The sequence below is a fragment of the Dioscorea cayenensis genome, unplaced genomic scaffold, assembly GCF_009730915.1.
Source record: "Dioscorea cayenensis subsp. rotundata cultivar TDr96_F1 unplaced genomic scaffold, TDr96_F1_v2_PseudoChromosome.rev07_lg8_w22 25.fasta BLBR01002117.1, whole genome shotgun sequence".
In the NCBI taxonomy this organism is placed as follows: domain Eukaryota; kingdom Viridiplantae; phylum Streptophyta; class Magnoliopsida; order Dioscoreales; family Dioscoreaceae; genus Dioscorea; species Dioscorea cayenensis.
Genome location: NW_024088508.1, coordinates 1 through 18,796, shown reverse-complemented (window position 1 = coordinate 18,796; position 18,796 = coordinate 1). Strand labels below are relative to the sequence as shown.

Genomic DNA, 18,796 nt, shown 5'->3' with positions numbered 1-18,796 from the left:
GAAGACTTTCAATTGATGAACTAGTCCGGCAAGAAAAAGAATGACTGATTCTATGAATTGTTCCAGGTATGTGTGTAAGAATTTTGGATCTCAACCTGATCAACTTGGTCTTGATGATGGACCAAATATTAATATTTTTTCCTGAGGAGTCTAGATTTGAGAAGGCCTTCGATCATCCTAGACACTTAAAGGTTTACTGTAGAAAAAGCCTTAATTTGGTCCTACCAGAGGTTTGTCCAGTAGAGTTATTTTCCAAATTAGAAGTCTTGTTTTGTGATTTCTTATTTTCGTATAGGGTTTTAATCCTTGTTTTTATTATAAGTTAGGTGGGCCTGTTTTAGACTTTTTCTCTTCACATTTTAGGGTTTCTTTGAGGTCATATATAAGCATCCATAAATCATTGCAAGGAATGAATGTGTTTGATTTGGTTCATTTTTATCTCTCTATTTAGCTGATGGCAATGAAATCCTAGGAGATTTTCTCCGCCTTAATTTGAGCATTTCTCTTTCTTACCAGCAATCTATAGCATTGGCTGAATAAGGTTTGATAGACTCATTGAAAGAATACAATCTCTCAAACTCAAGAGGATTGCTGCCTGCTTCTACTAATAAAAAGTTTTCAACTACTCAATTTTCTATTTGTTAGCATCATACGCAACCAGCCTATGATAGTAGCTCCCCCCTGTTCTATTGTTTACAGTCCTGATCAGGTTTTAAGGGCCAGCAAACAAGATTGTCTTGTTTGGTCCCAATTAGGTCAACATGATCATACAAACAAGGCTTGCAGTCTGTAGTTTAGGATATTGTGTTTAGCTGTTCAATTATCCTACTCGAATGTCTGTTCAAAAATATAATGTGCTTATTCCTATTAGAGATTCAGTGTTTTCTTCATCATGCCCTTGAACATTATTTATGTGTGTCATATATAGGCAACAACTGACCCTCAAGCGATTTCATACTGTGAAGGAGCTTACCTTAATTTCTATCACTATCCTAGTACAGATTAAAATGAAGGCCATTATGGATTCTCAGAATTGTATAATAAAAATTATATCATAAATATAAACTTATTCAAATTAGATTAATATTTGAACTTAAGACTATTAGACTACCTCCATATTTTTCACACACTAGCCATCTTCCACTTCTTAAAATATGGCAGTAAAAATGATGAAAAAACAGTTCCTCATAAACAATGAAAAAAAAAACCACACTTCAATGACCAAGTAAAAGACGTCTCCAAATGGCCATGTCATAAGCAAATGAATGGGTAGAAAATCTTGACAAGCTCAAGCTTAACTTCATCTCAACATATATATGAAGCGAAAATGAGTATATTTATGTGTAGTGTCATTCTTTATCATGGGTAACAAGCAATTTTTTTTAAGCAGAAAGCAGTGAAAATCAAAAGTGCATAAGAAAGTTACTGAGAAATGACAGACCTGCTCTCCATATTTTTCGCCAAACATTGCAATTGCGCCAGCTCTCTTAGCATCTGTCAAAGCCATCACTTTTGTTTGGAGATGTGTAGCATCAGCTACCCATCCGTTAATCAATTCTTCAATCACAATTAGCTCGTGTTCTAAGAGCGGACGATGGAAGTTAAAATCAAATCGGAGACGGTCAAATGCCACCAAGGAACCAGCCTGCGAAATTTCCTGCCCAATTACACTTTTAAGTGCAGCTTGTAGTAAATGAGTTGCAGTATGATGAACCTGGAATTAAAATACATAAACCGTTGTCAAACAACAGATTAAACTGCATTATCAGAATGAAAAAAAGAGGAGAGAATGCTACTCATTTTCTCCGACAAAAGTTATAAAAATATGGATAGCAAATTTTAATTTTATCCATACAAAATGAAAGAGAGAATTAACTAGACACTTACAGGATAAAAAGATTAGTATGACAGAACAAAAAATGAGGTCTAAGAATCAACCCATCATCGAGGCTGCATCCCTAGAAACCCATATTGGTAAATTCACAATTACTCTTTGACAAGGTAGATATGTTTGGTTATGTTACCCATGCATAAAATGTATTTAAAACTTAGTAACTCAGCAGATATTGCAGAAAGCAGATAAAAACTCCACCGATTTGTAATTTCTTCAGCAGTAGAAGAGGTTACCGAAAATGTTGCTATCAGTCCATCAAATGACAATGACAACTCCAAAACTAGGCAATAATTGGTTGGTCTGAGGCATTTTGACTTGGACAATAGGAAGTGTTACTATAAAACTGATTTTGTGGTTGAGAAACATGTTCATAACAAGGCTTGAACATTTCTTCTTAGACTACCTATGAAGATATTAGATTAACTAATATTCTCATTGGTTAATTTGGTAAATATAAATCTAATATATAACTTAGGTCTCTCATTTTATTAGTTTCAACTTTAAGGTTGAATTAAACTTGAGAAAATATGTTTAGTTTGCACCTAACATGATATTAAAGACAGGTTTGTATGGTTTTTATGCTTTATTTGGTTTATTTGTAACATTCTAATTAAAATTGACTAGTGACAAAAGGAGGCATATCAGATAATTTGATGGGTTGATTCTTATAAGCATGGATGCAGCACGCATATGGATATGTACACATCAGACTAATAGCCTACATCAGATAATTTGATATTATATGGATATGTACACATAAGCATGGGTCCCTCATCTTATTAGCTTAAGCTTCTGGATTGAATTAAAGCCAGATAATATTTTCGGTTTGCATCTAAAAAAAGGGTCTCAACATGCATATGAAGGTTCCATTTCTTTTCAGCTACCATGACTTATACTTTGAAAATCTAGAAACCAAGTCAGTGTTTGAAGAGAATTTCTTAATAACTAGGAAATGGAAGACAATCAACAATGTCTGGATCTTAACAAAAAGTAAGGGAGATACAGCATCACTAATGAAATACCAATGACTAAATCAAATTAAATAACAAAAGAATATGGTAGAGATATATATATATATATATATATCATACTTTAGCTCCTTGCCTCAGCTTTGCATTAACAGCAGCATCCACTTCCAAGCCCACTGCAATTTTCCCCTCTTTAATCATGCCCTTGTGAACAAATACATTACCAAAACACTTCTGCACATCTGTTATTTTAACAATAGTTTTCTGTGTACCATCTTCATCTTCAAAGGAGTATAGAAAACCATTGTCACCTATTTGACCACCTGATTCAGCATAAAACGGGGTCCTGTTCAACATAATTTCCACATCTTTACCTTCAGAAACCTCTTGTACCGAATTTCCATCCACCAATAAGCCCTTTATGGTGGCACTTGCAAAAAGTGTCTCATACCCCAAAAATTCAGTATCAGGAATATTACTTGCAAGTTCACTGTCACTTCCAACTGAAAGTTTGACAACATTGTGAGCTGCCTGAGATTGCTGTCTTTGTTTTTCCATTTCTACATCAAAGCCATTCATGTCCACACTCACACCTCTCTCCTCAGCAACTTCTGTTGTTATTTCTATAGGAAATCCATATGTATCATATAAAAGAAATGCATCTTTACCAGAAAGCTGAGGCCTGTCTCCATTTTCAGGGCTGAAAGACAAGGCATTTGACAAAAACTCATCTAGAAGCTTTTCTCCTCTCTCTAAAGTCTGAACAAACCTAAGTTCCTCTCTTTCTAGCTCCTCAAGAATACGTGGTGTCCTTGTTTTTACATGTGGATCAATTTGGGCACTTAGTTGTATTACTGACTCTGCAAGAACTGGCGAAAAAGCTCCTTCAGGGTTTTGGTCACCATCACCCTTTATGCCTAGTAATCTACCAATACGAACAACTCTTCTTATAAGTCTTCTAACAACATAACCTCTTCCAATATTGGATGGGAAAACACCATCTGATATTAGAAAAACAACCGCACGCATATGATCTCCAATTATCTGCAATAAGGCAAGATTTAGTTTCAGATCAATGTTTAATGCCAAAAATTATTGTTTTCTTATCAAAAAGGAAAACAAGGCATGCAGAAGATCATACTTTAAGATTAGTTTTTGTATCATCATCTGCATTAGCATAAGAAACCTTCGCCAATTTAGATGCCTTCTCTATGATGGGGAACATCAAGTCTGTCTCATAATTGTTTGGAACCTGCAATAGGTATAGGCATATCTATTCAGGAAATAATTTTAACTCGTCTGATACCAAGTGCAAAGAAATAATCAGTAGCAAAAGAAACATTCAAGGTAACTCTGCTGATGCCACAAAAAGGTACTGCATCTTGTAATGTTATAGGTGCTTGCAAGTAACCAGTGTGTTGCACATTCAAGACAAACAAATAGCCCTCAATATATATGAAGGAGGTTATGTACATTACCTAGCCCATAGCATCAGTTGATAGAAATCATATTCATTAGTGCCAGTATCTTCCATATGTCCTTTTATCCAAACTTTTGAATATTTAGTCTTCAATAAAGTGAAGCCCCAGCTTGCTAAAGCACTACTTTTGGAGGTTCACAAGATATGGAACCATCTCTTAGGAGAACATAACTTATTAAAAGTTTACTATAATTAACCAGTATATACAGATCTTTATTGAAAACCAGCTATTCAACAACTCCACCATATTAATGGTCATTCAACAACCAACTTGTCAGCTTCTTTGTTATGCCAAATCATCAAAAGATGTTTTTGCAACGTTCTTATATCTCAAGTTAGATGAACTAGTATATTATTGAACTGTAAGGCCTTGAAATGTTGCATGTAATGACTCTGTAATATGACATTAGCAAGAAAATCACAACTTCTAATTACTGGCTTTTAATTTTAACTCAACTCTTGCCCCTTGAACTAACCAGGAAACGCTCAGTATCTCAACTATTCATCAGTGGGAAGAAATAAAAGGTCTGCCATTGATGTTAAACTACTCACATGACTAGATCACTGCTTTGATAGCTAAATTCTTGAATCATCACTGTAGTTCTTAGAATTGTAATACCTTTTGTTCACCTATTTCTGTTGCTTCAAGTTCTTGGATTTGATAGCAAACATATCTTTATATATTTCTCAGAAGCAATTCCTTAAGAAGGATGTTTACGCGAACAGGTAAAAGGCACTCCCATACTCCTTGTGGAATCAACCTTCTAAAACATGTTATATTGAGTTCCCACTGTCAAAGGAATTAATTGTCCATTAAATTTGGCAGATTTTATGCAACATATAGAGCTGTCAATGGAATTAGTTGTCCATTTAAATTTGGCAGATTTTATGCACCATATAAAGCTAGCAGAATATATGTAAATCTTTTACTTTCCTGATTAGGATAGATTAGCTGTTTTAAAGGCTAAAAATCTGTAATTTAGCTGCATTCTAGGGCTGAAATTCAGCTTGTATACTTGTTATATAATGACAATTCTCCACCAAGAGAAAACACACTTTTTTCCACCAAGATCTCTAAGTTTTACATGGTATCCGAGCCACAGTTTTGATATGTAAAGTTCAATTGTCCATTTCATCCTAGTTCTTTCCCTTGTTCCTAATTCATTTCATCCTAGTTCTTTCCCTTGTTCCTAATTCAAGTTCTCTCGATCTCATGTCTTCAGACAAGTATAATGCTTTCTTGATTCGCTTTAATGGCAAAAACTACCCAGCCTGGGCATTCCACTTCCAGATTTTTGTTAAAGGGAAGGACTTATGGGGCTATGTTGATGGCAACACTCCTGCTCCGGACAAAAACAAGAAGAAAATTGAGCATGCCAAGTGGGAGGTCAAGGATGCTTAAATCATGGCGTGGATTCTAGGATCTGTTGAATTCAACATTGTCTTGAATCTTCGGCCTTTCAAGACTTCAAAAGAAATGTGGACTCATCTCAAGAAACTTTACAGTCAACATAACACTGCACGACGATTCCAACTGGAACATGACTTAGCTACTCTTCAACAGGATAGTCTCTCCATCTCTGATTTTTACTCTTGCTTCATGAATATTTGGGCTGAATATACCGATATTGTTTATGCTACTCTTCAACATGACTTAGCTACTCTTCTTAAATCTGTTCAAGCAGTCCATGAAACTACCAAAAGGGATCAATTTCTTATGAAACTAAGATCTGAATTTGAAGCAACTAGGTCTAACCTTGTGAATCGAGACCCGGTCCTCTCTTTGGATGCATGTCTCAATGATCTATTTCGGGAGGAACAACACCTTATCACTCAAAATACACTGAAAGAGGAGAAATCTACTTTTGTCCCTATGGCTTATGCAACACATGGTAAGCCGAGAGATAAGGATATTTGCACTGTTTAGTGTATTTGTTGCAAAGAATTTGGGCATTATGCTTCAAACTGTTCCGAAAAATTCTGCAACTACTGCAAAAAGGATGGCCATATTATCAAGGAATGTCCTATCCGACCTCCTAAAAATCAAAGACAGCATATACAGCTTTAGTTGGGCCTTCAAGGACTGGCAGTTCTGTGAATGCAGCATCAACACAAAATACTCCAATGCCTATTCAGCCTGTGACCCCTGAAATGATTCAGCAAGTGATCATGTCTGCATTCTCCACTTTAGGACTCTTGGATAAAGCTTTTCCTACATCATCTACTTGGTACTTTGATTCTGGAGCTTCTAACCATACGACGAATAATGCTCATTTTCTTACCAATGCAAACAAATATTCCGGAAATCTTAAGATTCATACTGCCAATGGCAGCCATTTACCTATCACAACAACTGGTGATATTTCTTCCTCTCTAAATGAAGTCTTTGTCTTTCCTAGCCTTACCACTAATCTTATTTCTGTCGGCCAATTGGTTGATATTAATTGCAAGGTGGCATTTTCTAAGTCTGGTTGTCTTGTGCAGGATCAACAGTCAGGGAGGATGATCGCGAGGGAGCCTAAAGTCGGACGTCTTTTTCCATCCAATTTCCTTTGCCTTCATCCCTCTCATTGCCCTTTGTAACTTGCAATTCTGCTCATATTGATTTCCAAGCATGGCATAAACTTCTTGGACATCAAAACAATATTGTTCTTTTTGATTTGCTAAAAACAGGTTTACTTGGGAATAAAAGGTCACTTTCTCAAAATGTTATTGATTTTAACTGCAATTCTTGTAAACTCAACAAAAGCAAAACTTTTCTATTTCCCACTCATACACCAAATGAAGTTCAACCGTTTGATTTGATACATAGCGATGTGTGGGGTATGGCACCAGTTACTTCTCACGCTAATTATAAATACTTTGTTACTTTTATTAATGACTACACTCATTTCACATGGATTTATTTATTACATTCTAAAAAATAAGTATTTTCAGTTTTCAAGCTTCTCGATGCATATATTCAGACCCAATTTTCTGCGACGATTAAGATTCCTCGCTCGGACAATGGGGGTGAATATATGTCTCATTTGTTTCAAGAAATTTTGCAAGCCAATGGCATAATCTCTCAACGGTCATGTCCTTCAACCCCTCAACAAAATGGGGTGGCTAAAAGAAAAAATCGTCATCTTCTCAATGTTGTTCGTACCCTTTTTATTAGAGTCATTTGTGCCCTTTAAGTTCTGGTGTGAAGCACTTTCCACTGCTGCACACTTCATTAGTAGATTACCCTCTCCTTCATTAAATCATGTCTCTTCTTTCACTCGGTTATTTAGTCATAATCCAAATTATTCTAATCTCCGTACCTTTGGCTGTGTGTGCTATGTTCATCACCCGTCACATGAATCCACAAAACCCACGGCTCAATCAGTCAAGTGTGCTTTTCTAGGATACTCTACACATCAAAAAGATTTTCTTTGTTATGATCCTAATCTACATCGTATTCGGGTTTCTAGAAATGTGATATATTTAGAAAATCAGTATTTTTTTCCAACCACAAAGATCACCCTTTCTCCTTCATTTTCTATTATTCCCTTGTTTACTAACTCTACTACAGGTTCCTCATCTCCTAAACCACTCTTAGTGTATCATAGATGCACCCCCACCATGTTGTTGCACATATAAATTGCATTATAAACATCATGCATTTAGCTAGTATTCATGCATTTTTCCTAGTTTTTATGGTCATTTCCCTTTCTCCTTGTACAATCTACTTCTTCTAGTTGTTTTCATTGTAGGGAAGCTGGAATTGGGCTGAGAAACACGAGGCGGGAAGAAACACATGACCCTATCTCGTGAGTGCTGACGAAGTACTCGTGGTCCATAAAAAGTGGCTGAGGGCCCGACTTTTTATCTTTTTGGCTATAAAGAGGACCATAAAGGGGCTCTAAAAAGGGGGAAAAGATCGAAAAAGAGTGGCGGTGGAAAGGGAAGAAGGAAGATCACGAAGACACAGAGGGTTGAAGAAGGAAGGAGGCTGGAAATTGAAGATCAAACCTTGTAGACATCATAGGGAGTTCTCTCGACTTGTTGTGTTGCTTTCTGCAGACTTTCTTCTCTTTCTATCTTTTTCTTTGTAACTAAGATGGTGTGTGAGTAGAACTTTTCTTAGGTTTGGGATTAACCCAAGGTGTTTTGTGTATGATGTGTTGACACTTTTGTATGGATCTTTTATGCTCAATGGTAGATTTCTTGAGCTGATTTCGATTTGAATACACGACTTGTGATTGTGAAAGCATTGCTTGCTATCTTAGAGATCTAGGTTGGGTGAGAGGTTAACTTGGGTCTTGGAACCTCTTTAATCACTTTCGAATATACCGAAGGTAATTCTTGAGGGTCTTTGCCCTAATCATTGTACTAATCGGGTTTTGAAGAGGTTTATCTACCACGAAAGTAGGAGGTAGCCTAATCAAGGTCTAACTTGTTATCTCTTGAAAGAGGTGACAAGTAGTTTAGGATTAATGCCCTTGAGATCTACCCAATTATAACCTAGATCCAACACATCGTTCATATTATACCTTGTGGTGAGTTCCCAGAACCTAAGTTTATTTTAGCCTGAAATGCGATCCGCATGACCATGTGTCCCTTCAACCCACGATTGTGTTTCATTCCTTGTTTCTTGTTGTTCTTAATTCTCACCTTTTTAATTGTCTAGATAATCTCTTGTTGCAATAGGTTGGTAATTACACTTGGTCCTCGTGGGATCGATACTTATTTACTACTTGGTAAAAGCGAGTGCGCTTGCGGTTGTGCAACAAGTTCTTAGCGCTGATGTAGGGGACTATAGTGTGATATTAATTGAATTGCAACCCTTGGTTAGACTAGGCATTTTATTCTCTGTTTTTCCCAGATTAGTCCAATTCACTTAACTTGTTTTTGTTTCTTCTGCAGGTTAATTCTCATTCTATGCAAAGAAATAGAAGTCTTGGAAGTCTGTTAGAACCTAATCAAGAATTTGAGAGGGATTTCCGACTTCAATATCAAAGGAAAACCAAGCTTAAAAGAGTCCTCACAAGCATCAAACATGGAGGATAATAGTAAAACTTTGAAGGAATTTGCAGCCCGAGTGCTCAAGGATTGCATTCCGAGCATTGCAATACCACCGGTTGAAGCAAACAATTTTCAAATTGCGACCCGGCACTCATGTCATTAATTCATGAGAATCGGTTTGGAGGTTCACCGAGTAGAAGATCCACACCTCCATCTCTCGTTTTTCTCAAATCTTTGCGACCTTTGTTAAGCTCGATGGAGTCCCACGAATGCGATTGAGACTCGGACTTTTTCCATTCTCTTTCACGGGACAAGGCTCGAGCTTGGTTACATTCACTACATGAAGGCTCTATCAAAAACATGGGATCAATTGCTCCAAGTTTTTTTCTTTTCTAAGTATTTCCCGCCAAGCAAAAAGCGACTCGATTTGCGGAACCAAATCAACTGGTTTTTATCAAAAGGATGGTGAATCAGCATGTATGAAGCTTGGGATAGATTCAAGGAACTTATGAGACTATGCCCACACCATGGCTTGGAGAAATGGTGGTTGTGCAAACATTCTCAGATGGATTAAACTATAACTCTCGCATTTTCGGGTTGATCTTTGCATCGGAGGAGCTTTGATGAACAAAAAAAGTGGATGATGCCTATAATTTAATTGAAGACATGGCTCTCGACCATTGCCCGATGGGCAAGTGAAAGAAAGCACCACTCCAAAACTGCAGGGAAGACATGAGGGTGGAGACCTTAAACTTAATTGCGACCAAGGTGGATGCTTTAACTCAAAAATTTGACAAAGCTGAATGCTCCAAGTGCCATGATGCTACATGTGAAATCGTGGTTCCACGGGACGTCTAGCTGTAAGCGTCAGTGATCGCATCCCACTCTTGAGGAACCATCGAGTGGAGCAAATGAACTATCTCAATTTCGAGTCAAAGACCCAGTCGATGATCCATTCTCCAACACCTACAACCACGGTTGGCGAAATCATCCTAATCTTTCCCTACGAGAGCAATCAACCTCACTTTGATCAAAACCACGACTCTAATGTCCCTAGAGCGGCCACCGAGTTCAGCAGGAGAATTTCCAATCCACAACCTGTGCAGAAATCAAATTTGGAGGCTTTGCTAGAGAATTTTGTTGTAACACAAGCCAAGCAAAATGAAGAGTTTAAGCAACAAGGTCAAGTCATGAATGAAGCAATTCGCGACTTACTTCTAAGGTTGATTCCTTGGCTACCCACTGACAAAATCTTTGGAAAATCAGATTGCTTTCAACAAGCTAGTTCTTCATCAGGACCCCAGGGATGTTTCCGGGGAAAAACGAGAAATTAATCCAAGTGAGCATTGCAAAGCTATAACTCTAAGGAGTGGAAAAAACAATTGGAAGATCCCAAGTCAGAAAACAAGCTGAAAATGAAAAACATTGGGGTGAATCCAGGTGAAAGAAATGATACACTAGCGACAAGCGGTGAACACTAGCGAGTGGAGATGCGAGAAAAAAGTTGATGAAACACCGAGGTATATACCTCCAAAACCTTCACGTGCCACCGATTGCCATTTCCACAAAAGGTTAGCCAAGGCCAAGTTGGACAAGCAATTTGGAAAGTTTTTAGAAGTTCTTAAGAAGTTATACATCAGCGTTCCTTTCACGAGAGCTTTGCAACAAATGCCATCATATCACGAAGTTTTTGAAGGATATTTTTGTCTAAAGAAAGAAGATTAGAGGAGTATGAAAGCGATGGCATGTTGGAGGAGTGCGGTGCATTAATCAAAAACAAATTGCCTCAAAAGCGAAAGATCGAGCAGCTTCTCGATTCCATGTGAAATTGGGGCAGCAGCTTTGAGAAAGCTCTATGTGATCTAGGTGCAAGTGTAAGCTTGATGCCTTTGTCGGTGTGCAGAAACTGAGACATGGGAGAGTTAAAAGCCGACAACAATTTCCCTTGCATTTCCTTGGATCGATCCAGTCAAACATCGATAGGTATTCTTGAAGATATCCCAATCAAAGGTCGGTAAGTTCTTTTGTACCCGGCTTTGTGGTGTTAGAAATGGAGGAAGACACTCAAATTCCAATCATTCTTGGGAGACCCTTCTTGCAAGCTACGCGGGGCACTTATTGATGTTAAAAATGGCAAGCTTTCTTTAACTGTTGGTGAAGAAAAAGTAGAATTTGATTTGGCTAACTCTGTTAAACACTATTTTGTTGAAAGTTCATGTTGTAGGGTTGATCTACTTGAACAAGCTATCAAGAGGAGTTACAAAACACATTTCAAAGACCACATCCCGGGTTGTGTCTGTGCTGAACAACAAAGCTGGCCCAATCTAAACCCGGCTCCGGCAACAAACTAATTCAATCTACGAATGGCTAGTCGAGCAAAGGGCCACTTTCCTCCTCCCACGTGATCCGGTCGAGTCTCTACTCCCCATTTGCTTACTTTTAATTAATTTCTTAACATTGAGGGCAATGCTTGAAGTAGGCTTGGGGAGTTAGTTTAGTAGTTGCATTGCATCTTTTTCATACATCCCTTTGCGCCTGCATTTGCATATTTATCTTGAGTTGATTTCAAAAAGACTTGTCATCAGAAATCCTATGATGAATTGTGTAGCGTGACACAAAAAGGCCATGGAATAGATTTTCTTATCTAATAGTGATTGGACTGCGCACTTGCATTTGCATGAGTCTAACTTTGCTAATCTCATTGCTTATGATCTTGCATTTTAATTTAGTATATACATTTGCAATGGATTCTTCTTGAGATTTTGTGATCCCATAGCATTCTCTTTGCCTAAGTTAAGTTCTCAAATAAGAGGGAAATGATATGGGTGATGTTTTGAATTTTTGAACTGAGCGAAAGAGAGAGGTCTATGGCGAGCACTCCTCTGTTTTTCATGGGCTATTTGCTATCTGAGACATGAGTGCGTCTATGTAGGGATTGTAACATGTAGAAGGGTGGCTCTTGTAGCCTAACCATGTGCACGCCGGGAAAAATCAATCACATCCTATGTTAGTCGGACAAAGAATTGAGATCAATGAATGGTTAAAGAAATCCTATTGATCCCTCTAATAAGCAACTTGGCATGAGATGTGTAAGAGGACTTCTATGAAGTCTCTAAGACTCATGCATCTATATATCCTATCTTAAATTTCAGGGACCATTTTGCATGTGAGGTGAATCAAGTTCTTTTTTGTGATGCTCGTGTCTGAGCTCTATCCTATGGGACAAGTCTGAATTACTCCATGACCTTTATGAACTCTATTCATAAAGTTATGCTTGTGTCACAGTGCTAGATAATGTCATCATTTGAATTCTGTTAACTTCCCTTGTCATGTTGTCTAAATTGTAACATTGCTTGAGGGCAAGCAAAATTCAGGCTTGGGGGAGTTTGTTGCACATATAAATTGCATTATAAACATCATGCATTTAGCTAGTATTCATGCATTTTTCCTAGTTTTTATGGTCATTTCCTTTCTCCTTGTACAATCTACTTCTTCTAGTTGTTTTTCATTGTAGGGAAGCTGGAATTGGGTGAGAAACACAGAGCCCGGGAAGAAACACTGACCTATCTCGTGATCTGATGAAGTACACATGGTCCATAAAAGTAGCTGGGGCCCGACTTTTATCTTTTTAGCTATAAAGAGGACCATAAAGGGGCTCTAAAAAGGGGAAAAGATCGGAAAAAGGGGTCTGGGTACGGAAAGGAAGAAGGAAGATCCAAGACACTGGAGAGGGTTGAAGGAAGGAAGGAGAGTCGGAAATTGAAGATCAAACCTTGTAGAACATCATAGGGGAGTTCTCTCGACTTGTTGTGTTGCTACCGGACTTTCTTCTCTTTCTATCTTTTTCTTTTGTAACTAAGATGGTGTGTGAGTAGAACTTTTCTTAGGTTTGGGATTAACCCAAGGTGTTTTGTGTATGATGTGTTGACACTTTTTGTATGGATCTTTTTATGCTCAATGGTGAGATTTCTTGAGCTGATTTCCTGATTTGAATACGACGACAGATGATTGTGAAAGCATTGCTTGCTATCTTAGAGATCTAGGTTGGTGAGAGGTTAACTTGGGTCTTGGAACCTCTTTAATCACATCTGAATATACCGAAAGGTAATTCTTGAGGGTCTTTGCCTTAATCATTGTATGTAATCGAGTTTTGAAGAGGTTTATCTACCACGAAGTAGGAGGTAGCCTAATCAAGGTCTAACTTGTTATCTCTTGAAAGAGAGTGACAAGTAGTTTAGGATTAATGCCCTTCGAGAGATCTACCCAATTATAACCTAGATCCAACACATCGTTCATATTATACCTAGTGGTGAGTTCCCAAACCTAAGTTTATTTTAGCTCGAAGTACGATCCAGGACCACATGTCCCTTGACCTACGATTGTGTTTTCATTTCCTTGTTTCTTGTTGTTCTTAATTCTCACCTTTTTAATTGTCTAGATAATCTCTTGTTGCAATAGGTTGGTAATTACACTTGGTCCTCGTGGGATCGATACTTATTTACTACTTGGCAAAACCGTGCGCTTGCGGTTGTGCAACACATGTCAAGTCCGACTACCACACCTCCCAATCCCTCAAGCTGATTCTCTTGTTGTTGATCCCGTTTGAGCAAACGCTCCTACAATCAGCAGACATAGTACTCGAGTCAATCAACCCCCAGATAGGTATGGTTTTCCTAATCCTATATCCTTGACAGCCACCTTGTCCTCTATTTCTATTCCATCATTTTATAAACTAGAAATGGAGCATGAGTGTTGGCGAAAAGCAATTGAAACAAAACTTCTTACTTGAAGAAAACCAAACTTGGGATGTAGTAGCATGTCTCCCATCTGTGAAACCTTTGGGCAGCAAGTTTGTATTTTCTGTCAATCTTTGTTCTGATGGATCCATTGAGCGATATAAGGCACAACTAGTGGTGCTTGAGAATAAGCAAGAATATGGCCTAGACTATGATGAGACTTTCGCACCGGTAGTTAAATTGACCACTGTGTGAACCATATTAGTCCTTGCTGCATCTCAATCATGGCCTTTGCTTCAAATGGACGTCAAAAACGCATTCTTACATGGTGATCTCAAGAAAGACATTTATATAAAACTACCATTTGGTATGTCCACTTCACCAAATGATGTTTGTAAACCAAAACGCTCTGTATATGGATTGAAGCAAGCACCATGAGTATGGTTTGAAAAGTTTCGATCCACACTTCTTGGTTTTTCATATACGCAAAGCCAATATGACTCCTTGTTTCTTCAAAAGACATCTATGGGTATAGTTGTACTTCTTGTTTATGCGGATGATATTGTTATCACAGGTTCTAATATGCAAGCCATCACTCAAATTCAGAAATTGTTACTCTACTTTCCACATGAATGACCTTGGTTGGCTCACTTACTTCTTGGGGTTAGAGGTGCATCATCGGCCTCAAGGCATCTTCTTGAATCAACACAAATATATTCGTGATTTAGCCACGTTAGCCGGACTCGCAAGCAGTAAGTCTGTAGAAACCCTAATGGAAGTTAATGTGAAATATCGACGAGACGAAGATGAGCTTCTTGAGAACCTACTTTATATCGAAAGCTGGTTGGTAGTCTTATTTATCTAACCATCACTCGACCGAACATCTCTTATGCTGTCCATATAGATAGCAAATTCATGCAATCCCCTTAGCATCTCCACCTATCTGCAGACAAACGCATCATCCAGTACATCATTGGCGCTCCTAATCGTGGCCTATTCTTTCCTACTGGTTCCTCACTCAAGCTACAAGTCTACAGTGATACAGATTGGGGTGGCTGCCCAGACACTAGAAAATCTACTACCGGATGGTGTATGTCTCTTGGTGATGCTCTTATCTTATGGAAATGCAAAAAGCAGAACTCTGTCTCGAAGTCTTCCACTGAGGCAGAATATCACGCCATGTTTGCTGCTTGTTCTGAGATTATTTGGTTGCGTGGTCTCCTCACAGAACTTGGCTTCTCCCAAATACAACCATCTCCATTACATGCTAACAACACCAGTGCCATCTAAATTACTGCCAACCCTATCTACCACGAATGTAAGAAACACATCGAGGTTGAATGCCACTCCATCAGAGAGGCCTATGACCATCAAGTTATCACCCTCCCACATATCTCTACCACTCTACAAATTGCAGATATCTTCACCAAATCGATGACACGTCAACGCCATAATTTTCTTGTTGGCAAATTGATGCTTGTACATTTACCAACATCAATTTGAGGGGGGATGTCAAAGGAATTTATTGTCCATTAAATTTGGCAGATTTTATGCAACATATAGAGCTGTCATAGGAATTAGTTGTCCGTTTAAATTTGGCAGATTTTATGCACCATATAAAGCTAGCAGAATATATGTAAATCTTTTACTTTCCTGATTAGGATAGATTAGCTGTTTTAAAGTCTAAAAATCTGTAATTTAGCTGCATTCTAGGGCTGAAATTCAGCTTGTTTACTTGTTATATAATGATAATTCTCCACCAAGAGAAAACACACTTTTTCCACCATGATCTCTAAGTTTTCCACCCACATCAACAAAGAATTAATTTTAAGAACTAGCAAAGTGATTGTTAGTTATATTTGACCACCACAGCTAGAATGTCAACCATGCACAGACTAGATCTCAGATCAGACTGCACATTTATAACTCATTTTACTTAGCCTGAGCATAAATTTTGATGGCCTGGCCCAGAACTGGCTAATTTAGAATGTTACGGCTAGAACCCATGTCAAGGCCAAAACCAAAAGGAGAGCAATAGAACTCCTAATCCCAAATCTAGTTTTAGCATATCAGGATCAAGGTTTAGAAGGGTGAATAATCACGCAAAAAAGGCATCTTTCTTGATCTAGACCAAGATTGACCAAACGGAACCAACAAAAGAATGGGTACCACTTAAAAATCTAGGAAGAGAGATATCTCTGCCAGTTTCTAACGCCTTAGAGGAAATCTCAAGGCAAACTCTTTGCTGGCTCTCTCAGAACTCGATGAAACATATCCATTGATCAAATTTCTTCCAATTTATATCTGCATATTAGAGATTAATATTCCCACATCATTTAATGACCAAATGAAGCTATGAACGAATTTACATGCATCTCTCTTCTTATACACTTAAATTTTTCCATTTGACCAAGCCCATCTAATAAGTTATCAAAGTTGGTGGTGTCCTAAAAAAATTGACTAGCTTGTAAACCATGTTACTTGTTAAAAAGCCAGCACATGTCAAGAGGGCATCTAAGAGGTACTGGACACAACAGAGACACAAATCAAAATTCCGGCTCTTTTATAGCCACACATGCATTGAGGATCAAAGTCCTTGTTAAACTATTTCCAAGTTAAAATTTGTTAAATGCAAACCAAACCAAGCAAATCAAAGAGAAAGTCATGATTCATGTGAAAATGGAGCCATGGGTGGAGGCAAGGTTGAGAGAGAATTATTAAACCAAGACACTAAAATCAACCACCCGCATACAACAGTGGGACTCTTGCTTATATAGACTAAACATAAATCCAATTCAAATAATAATATCAGGAAACAATGAGATTATTTCCAACTAATAACAAGACCAAATATAAACTTTTCTAATATACTAAGTAACAGACTTTTCTAATACACTAAAATATAACATATTTCAACAAAAATAAAATGGCCCACCACACCGAAAGATTCATCCATATCCAATTTAAACAATCTAATATCAAATGACTGTAGTCTGAACCTAGCTAGTAGTTAACTCTGATAAATGTGCATACAACACTGGCCATCACTGTAGCACACAGAAGAATAATTTCAAGCAAACATAATGATCTTGCACTAATAACATAAAATTCAAAAAATTCAAATCTTAACTTTCGAATGTGATTCAAAGAAGTGTTAAAGGATGATTAGCTTTTAATCTCCTAATTTATGTTGCGAACTGTGTGTGCTTCTGTGGAAAACAAATGGAGAAATTATAGATATTTGTCTTTTATATTTAAATTGAACAAGCAGCAAGAGTTGGAGAGAAAAAGTAACTATAGCTGAACACAACAACGAAAATATCATTGTATGATGAACAAAAAGTGCATATCATTTACCTTCTGAAGTATTCGTGCCACACGCTCAAGACCCATGCCTGTATCTATATTCTTCTGTTTTAAGGGTTCAAGGGAACCATCATCCTTTCTATTATATTGCATGAAGACAAGATTGTAGAACTCAATAAACCTAGTATCGTCACCCAAATCCTGTAAATTGTATTTTTCAGATGCATCATGCCTAGGGCATCCTGTTTTTGGAATAACAACTTAAAGACATTTTCCAAGGGAAAGACACATACAACATTTGAGTAACCTCTTTCTGGATGGAAATCATAGTAGATCTCAGAGCATGGACCACAAGGACCAGTGACCCCACTGGCCCAGAAGTTGTCTTCCTCACCCATCCTTTTTATACGTTCTTTTGCAACACCAACCTGATACATAACTTAGAGAACGTTATAAAAGTCCTAAAACTGCAATTTAGATGGACGGTGATAGAGACATGAATATAATATGGACCGGAGCAATTAAAAAAAAAAAAGAAAAACGCAACAAAAGAAGATCCATGCAAAGGAAAGATTAGATCAATACTGACACAAAAGCAAATAAAGACACAGATACCATGCTAGCTCAGCAAGCAGTATCCCAGTATCCCAGTACTAAGGTTTTGCAGAAAATTTTGCCTTAGCAGTTAGCACGTTTCCAAAAGTAGGCTTGTTAGAAAATCCTACATCTCAGTGAGCTCTACACAGATCAAGAAATTTTTTATGTTTCACCATGTTTCAGTGTGTTTTCCTTGTTGGTCTTTTAAGCACCCCAATACAATAATAAAAGTTAAAACATTAAGACATCATAAATGTAGCTCCTTCTAGCCTGTATAAGCATCCAAAGATGAGTATGCCCTATCAGTATTATTTTATCGAAATGTGAAGAGGCAAAATTAGCCTGTACAACTTAAATTCCACTTGTTTAATATTGGCTCACAACCCACAAATCTATTCATAAAGTTAACTTTCAAAAGGTAAGAGTTGCAGTATTGCCACAAATAAATGGTTTATTAATTTTTCTTGAATGCCCAATATATCATAAGGAGCACAATGTTCGGGCAATAAGCAAAAATATTCCATTAACATTATTGAACACATTGATACATGATGAACTGACCTCCAAACATCAACTAATCCATTATACCTCATCATGCCAGGATAGAGTATGCCTCATCATCATCTTCGAGACACTCACACAGCCTCTGGAGGCAACCCAAACCAAGAAATTAAGCAAAAAGTTTTGCCTGCAAACAATATCAAGAAAAGCGTAGAACTTATGGTTCGAAATACTAACAAGGACAAAATCCATAAAATTAGAAAAATATAAGGAATGAAAAGGATAATGTTTGATATATGGAACAATTAGCAATACGTAATAACTG

The 18,796-nt window shown here is 37.5% G+C and overlaps 1 protein-coding gene and 1 non-coding gene across 2 annotated transcripts; both read right to left on the bottom strand.

Annotated features, from left to right (window-relative positions):
* Positions 1 to 1,285: 1,285 nt before the first annotated feature.
* LOC120257436 (alanine--tRNA ligase, chloroplastic/mitochondrial) lies at positions 1,286 to 18,554 on the bottom strand. The gene is made up of 6 exons (XM_039264906.1): positions 18,532 to 18,554; positions 17,667 to 17,801; positions 17,425 to 17,574; positions 4,004 to 4,114; positions 2,986 to 3,906; positions 1,286 to 1,714 (listed from the first exon to the last, which is right to left on the bottom strand). The coding sequence occupies exons 2-6, from the start codon at positions 17,769 to 17,771 to the stop codon at positions 1,301 to 1,303; spliced, it is 1,701 nt and encodes a 566-aa protein (XP_039120840.1). The 5' UTR covers positions 17,772 to 17,801; positions 18,532 to 18,554; the 3' UTR covers positions 1,286 to 1,300.
* On the bottom strand, positions 9,764 to 9,865 carry LOC120257438. The gene has a single exon (XR_005535681.1). It is a non-coding gene; the product is annotated as a small nucleolar RNA R71 (small nucleolar RNA).
* Positions 18,555 to 18,796: the final 242 nt, after the last annotated feature.

What these genes read in the sequence shown, in the direction of transcription:
- LOC120257436 (XM_039264906.1), bottom strand. Translation starts at nt 17,771, where the DNA reads ATGGGTGAGGAAGACAACTTCTGGGCCAGTGGGGTCACTGGTCCTTGT. An exon ending in AAAGAGGTTACTCAAATGTT is followed by an intron (nt 17,575 to 17,666) that starts GTATGTGTCTTT and finishes TACAATTTACAG; the next exon opens with GATTTGGGTGACGATACTAG. An exon ending in ATACAAAAACTAATCTTAAA is followed by an intron (nt 3,907 to 4,003) that starts GTATGATCTTCT and finishes GCCTTATTGCAG; the next exon opens with ATAATTGGAGATCATATGCG.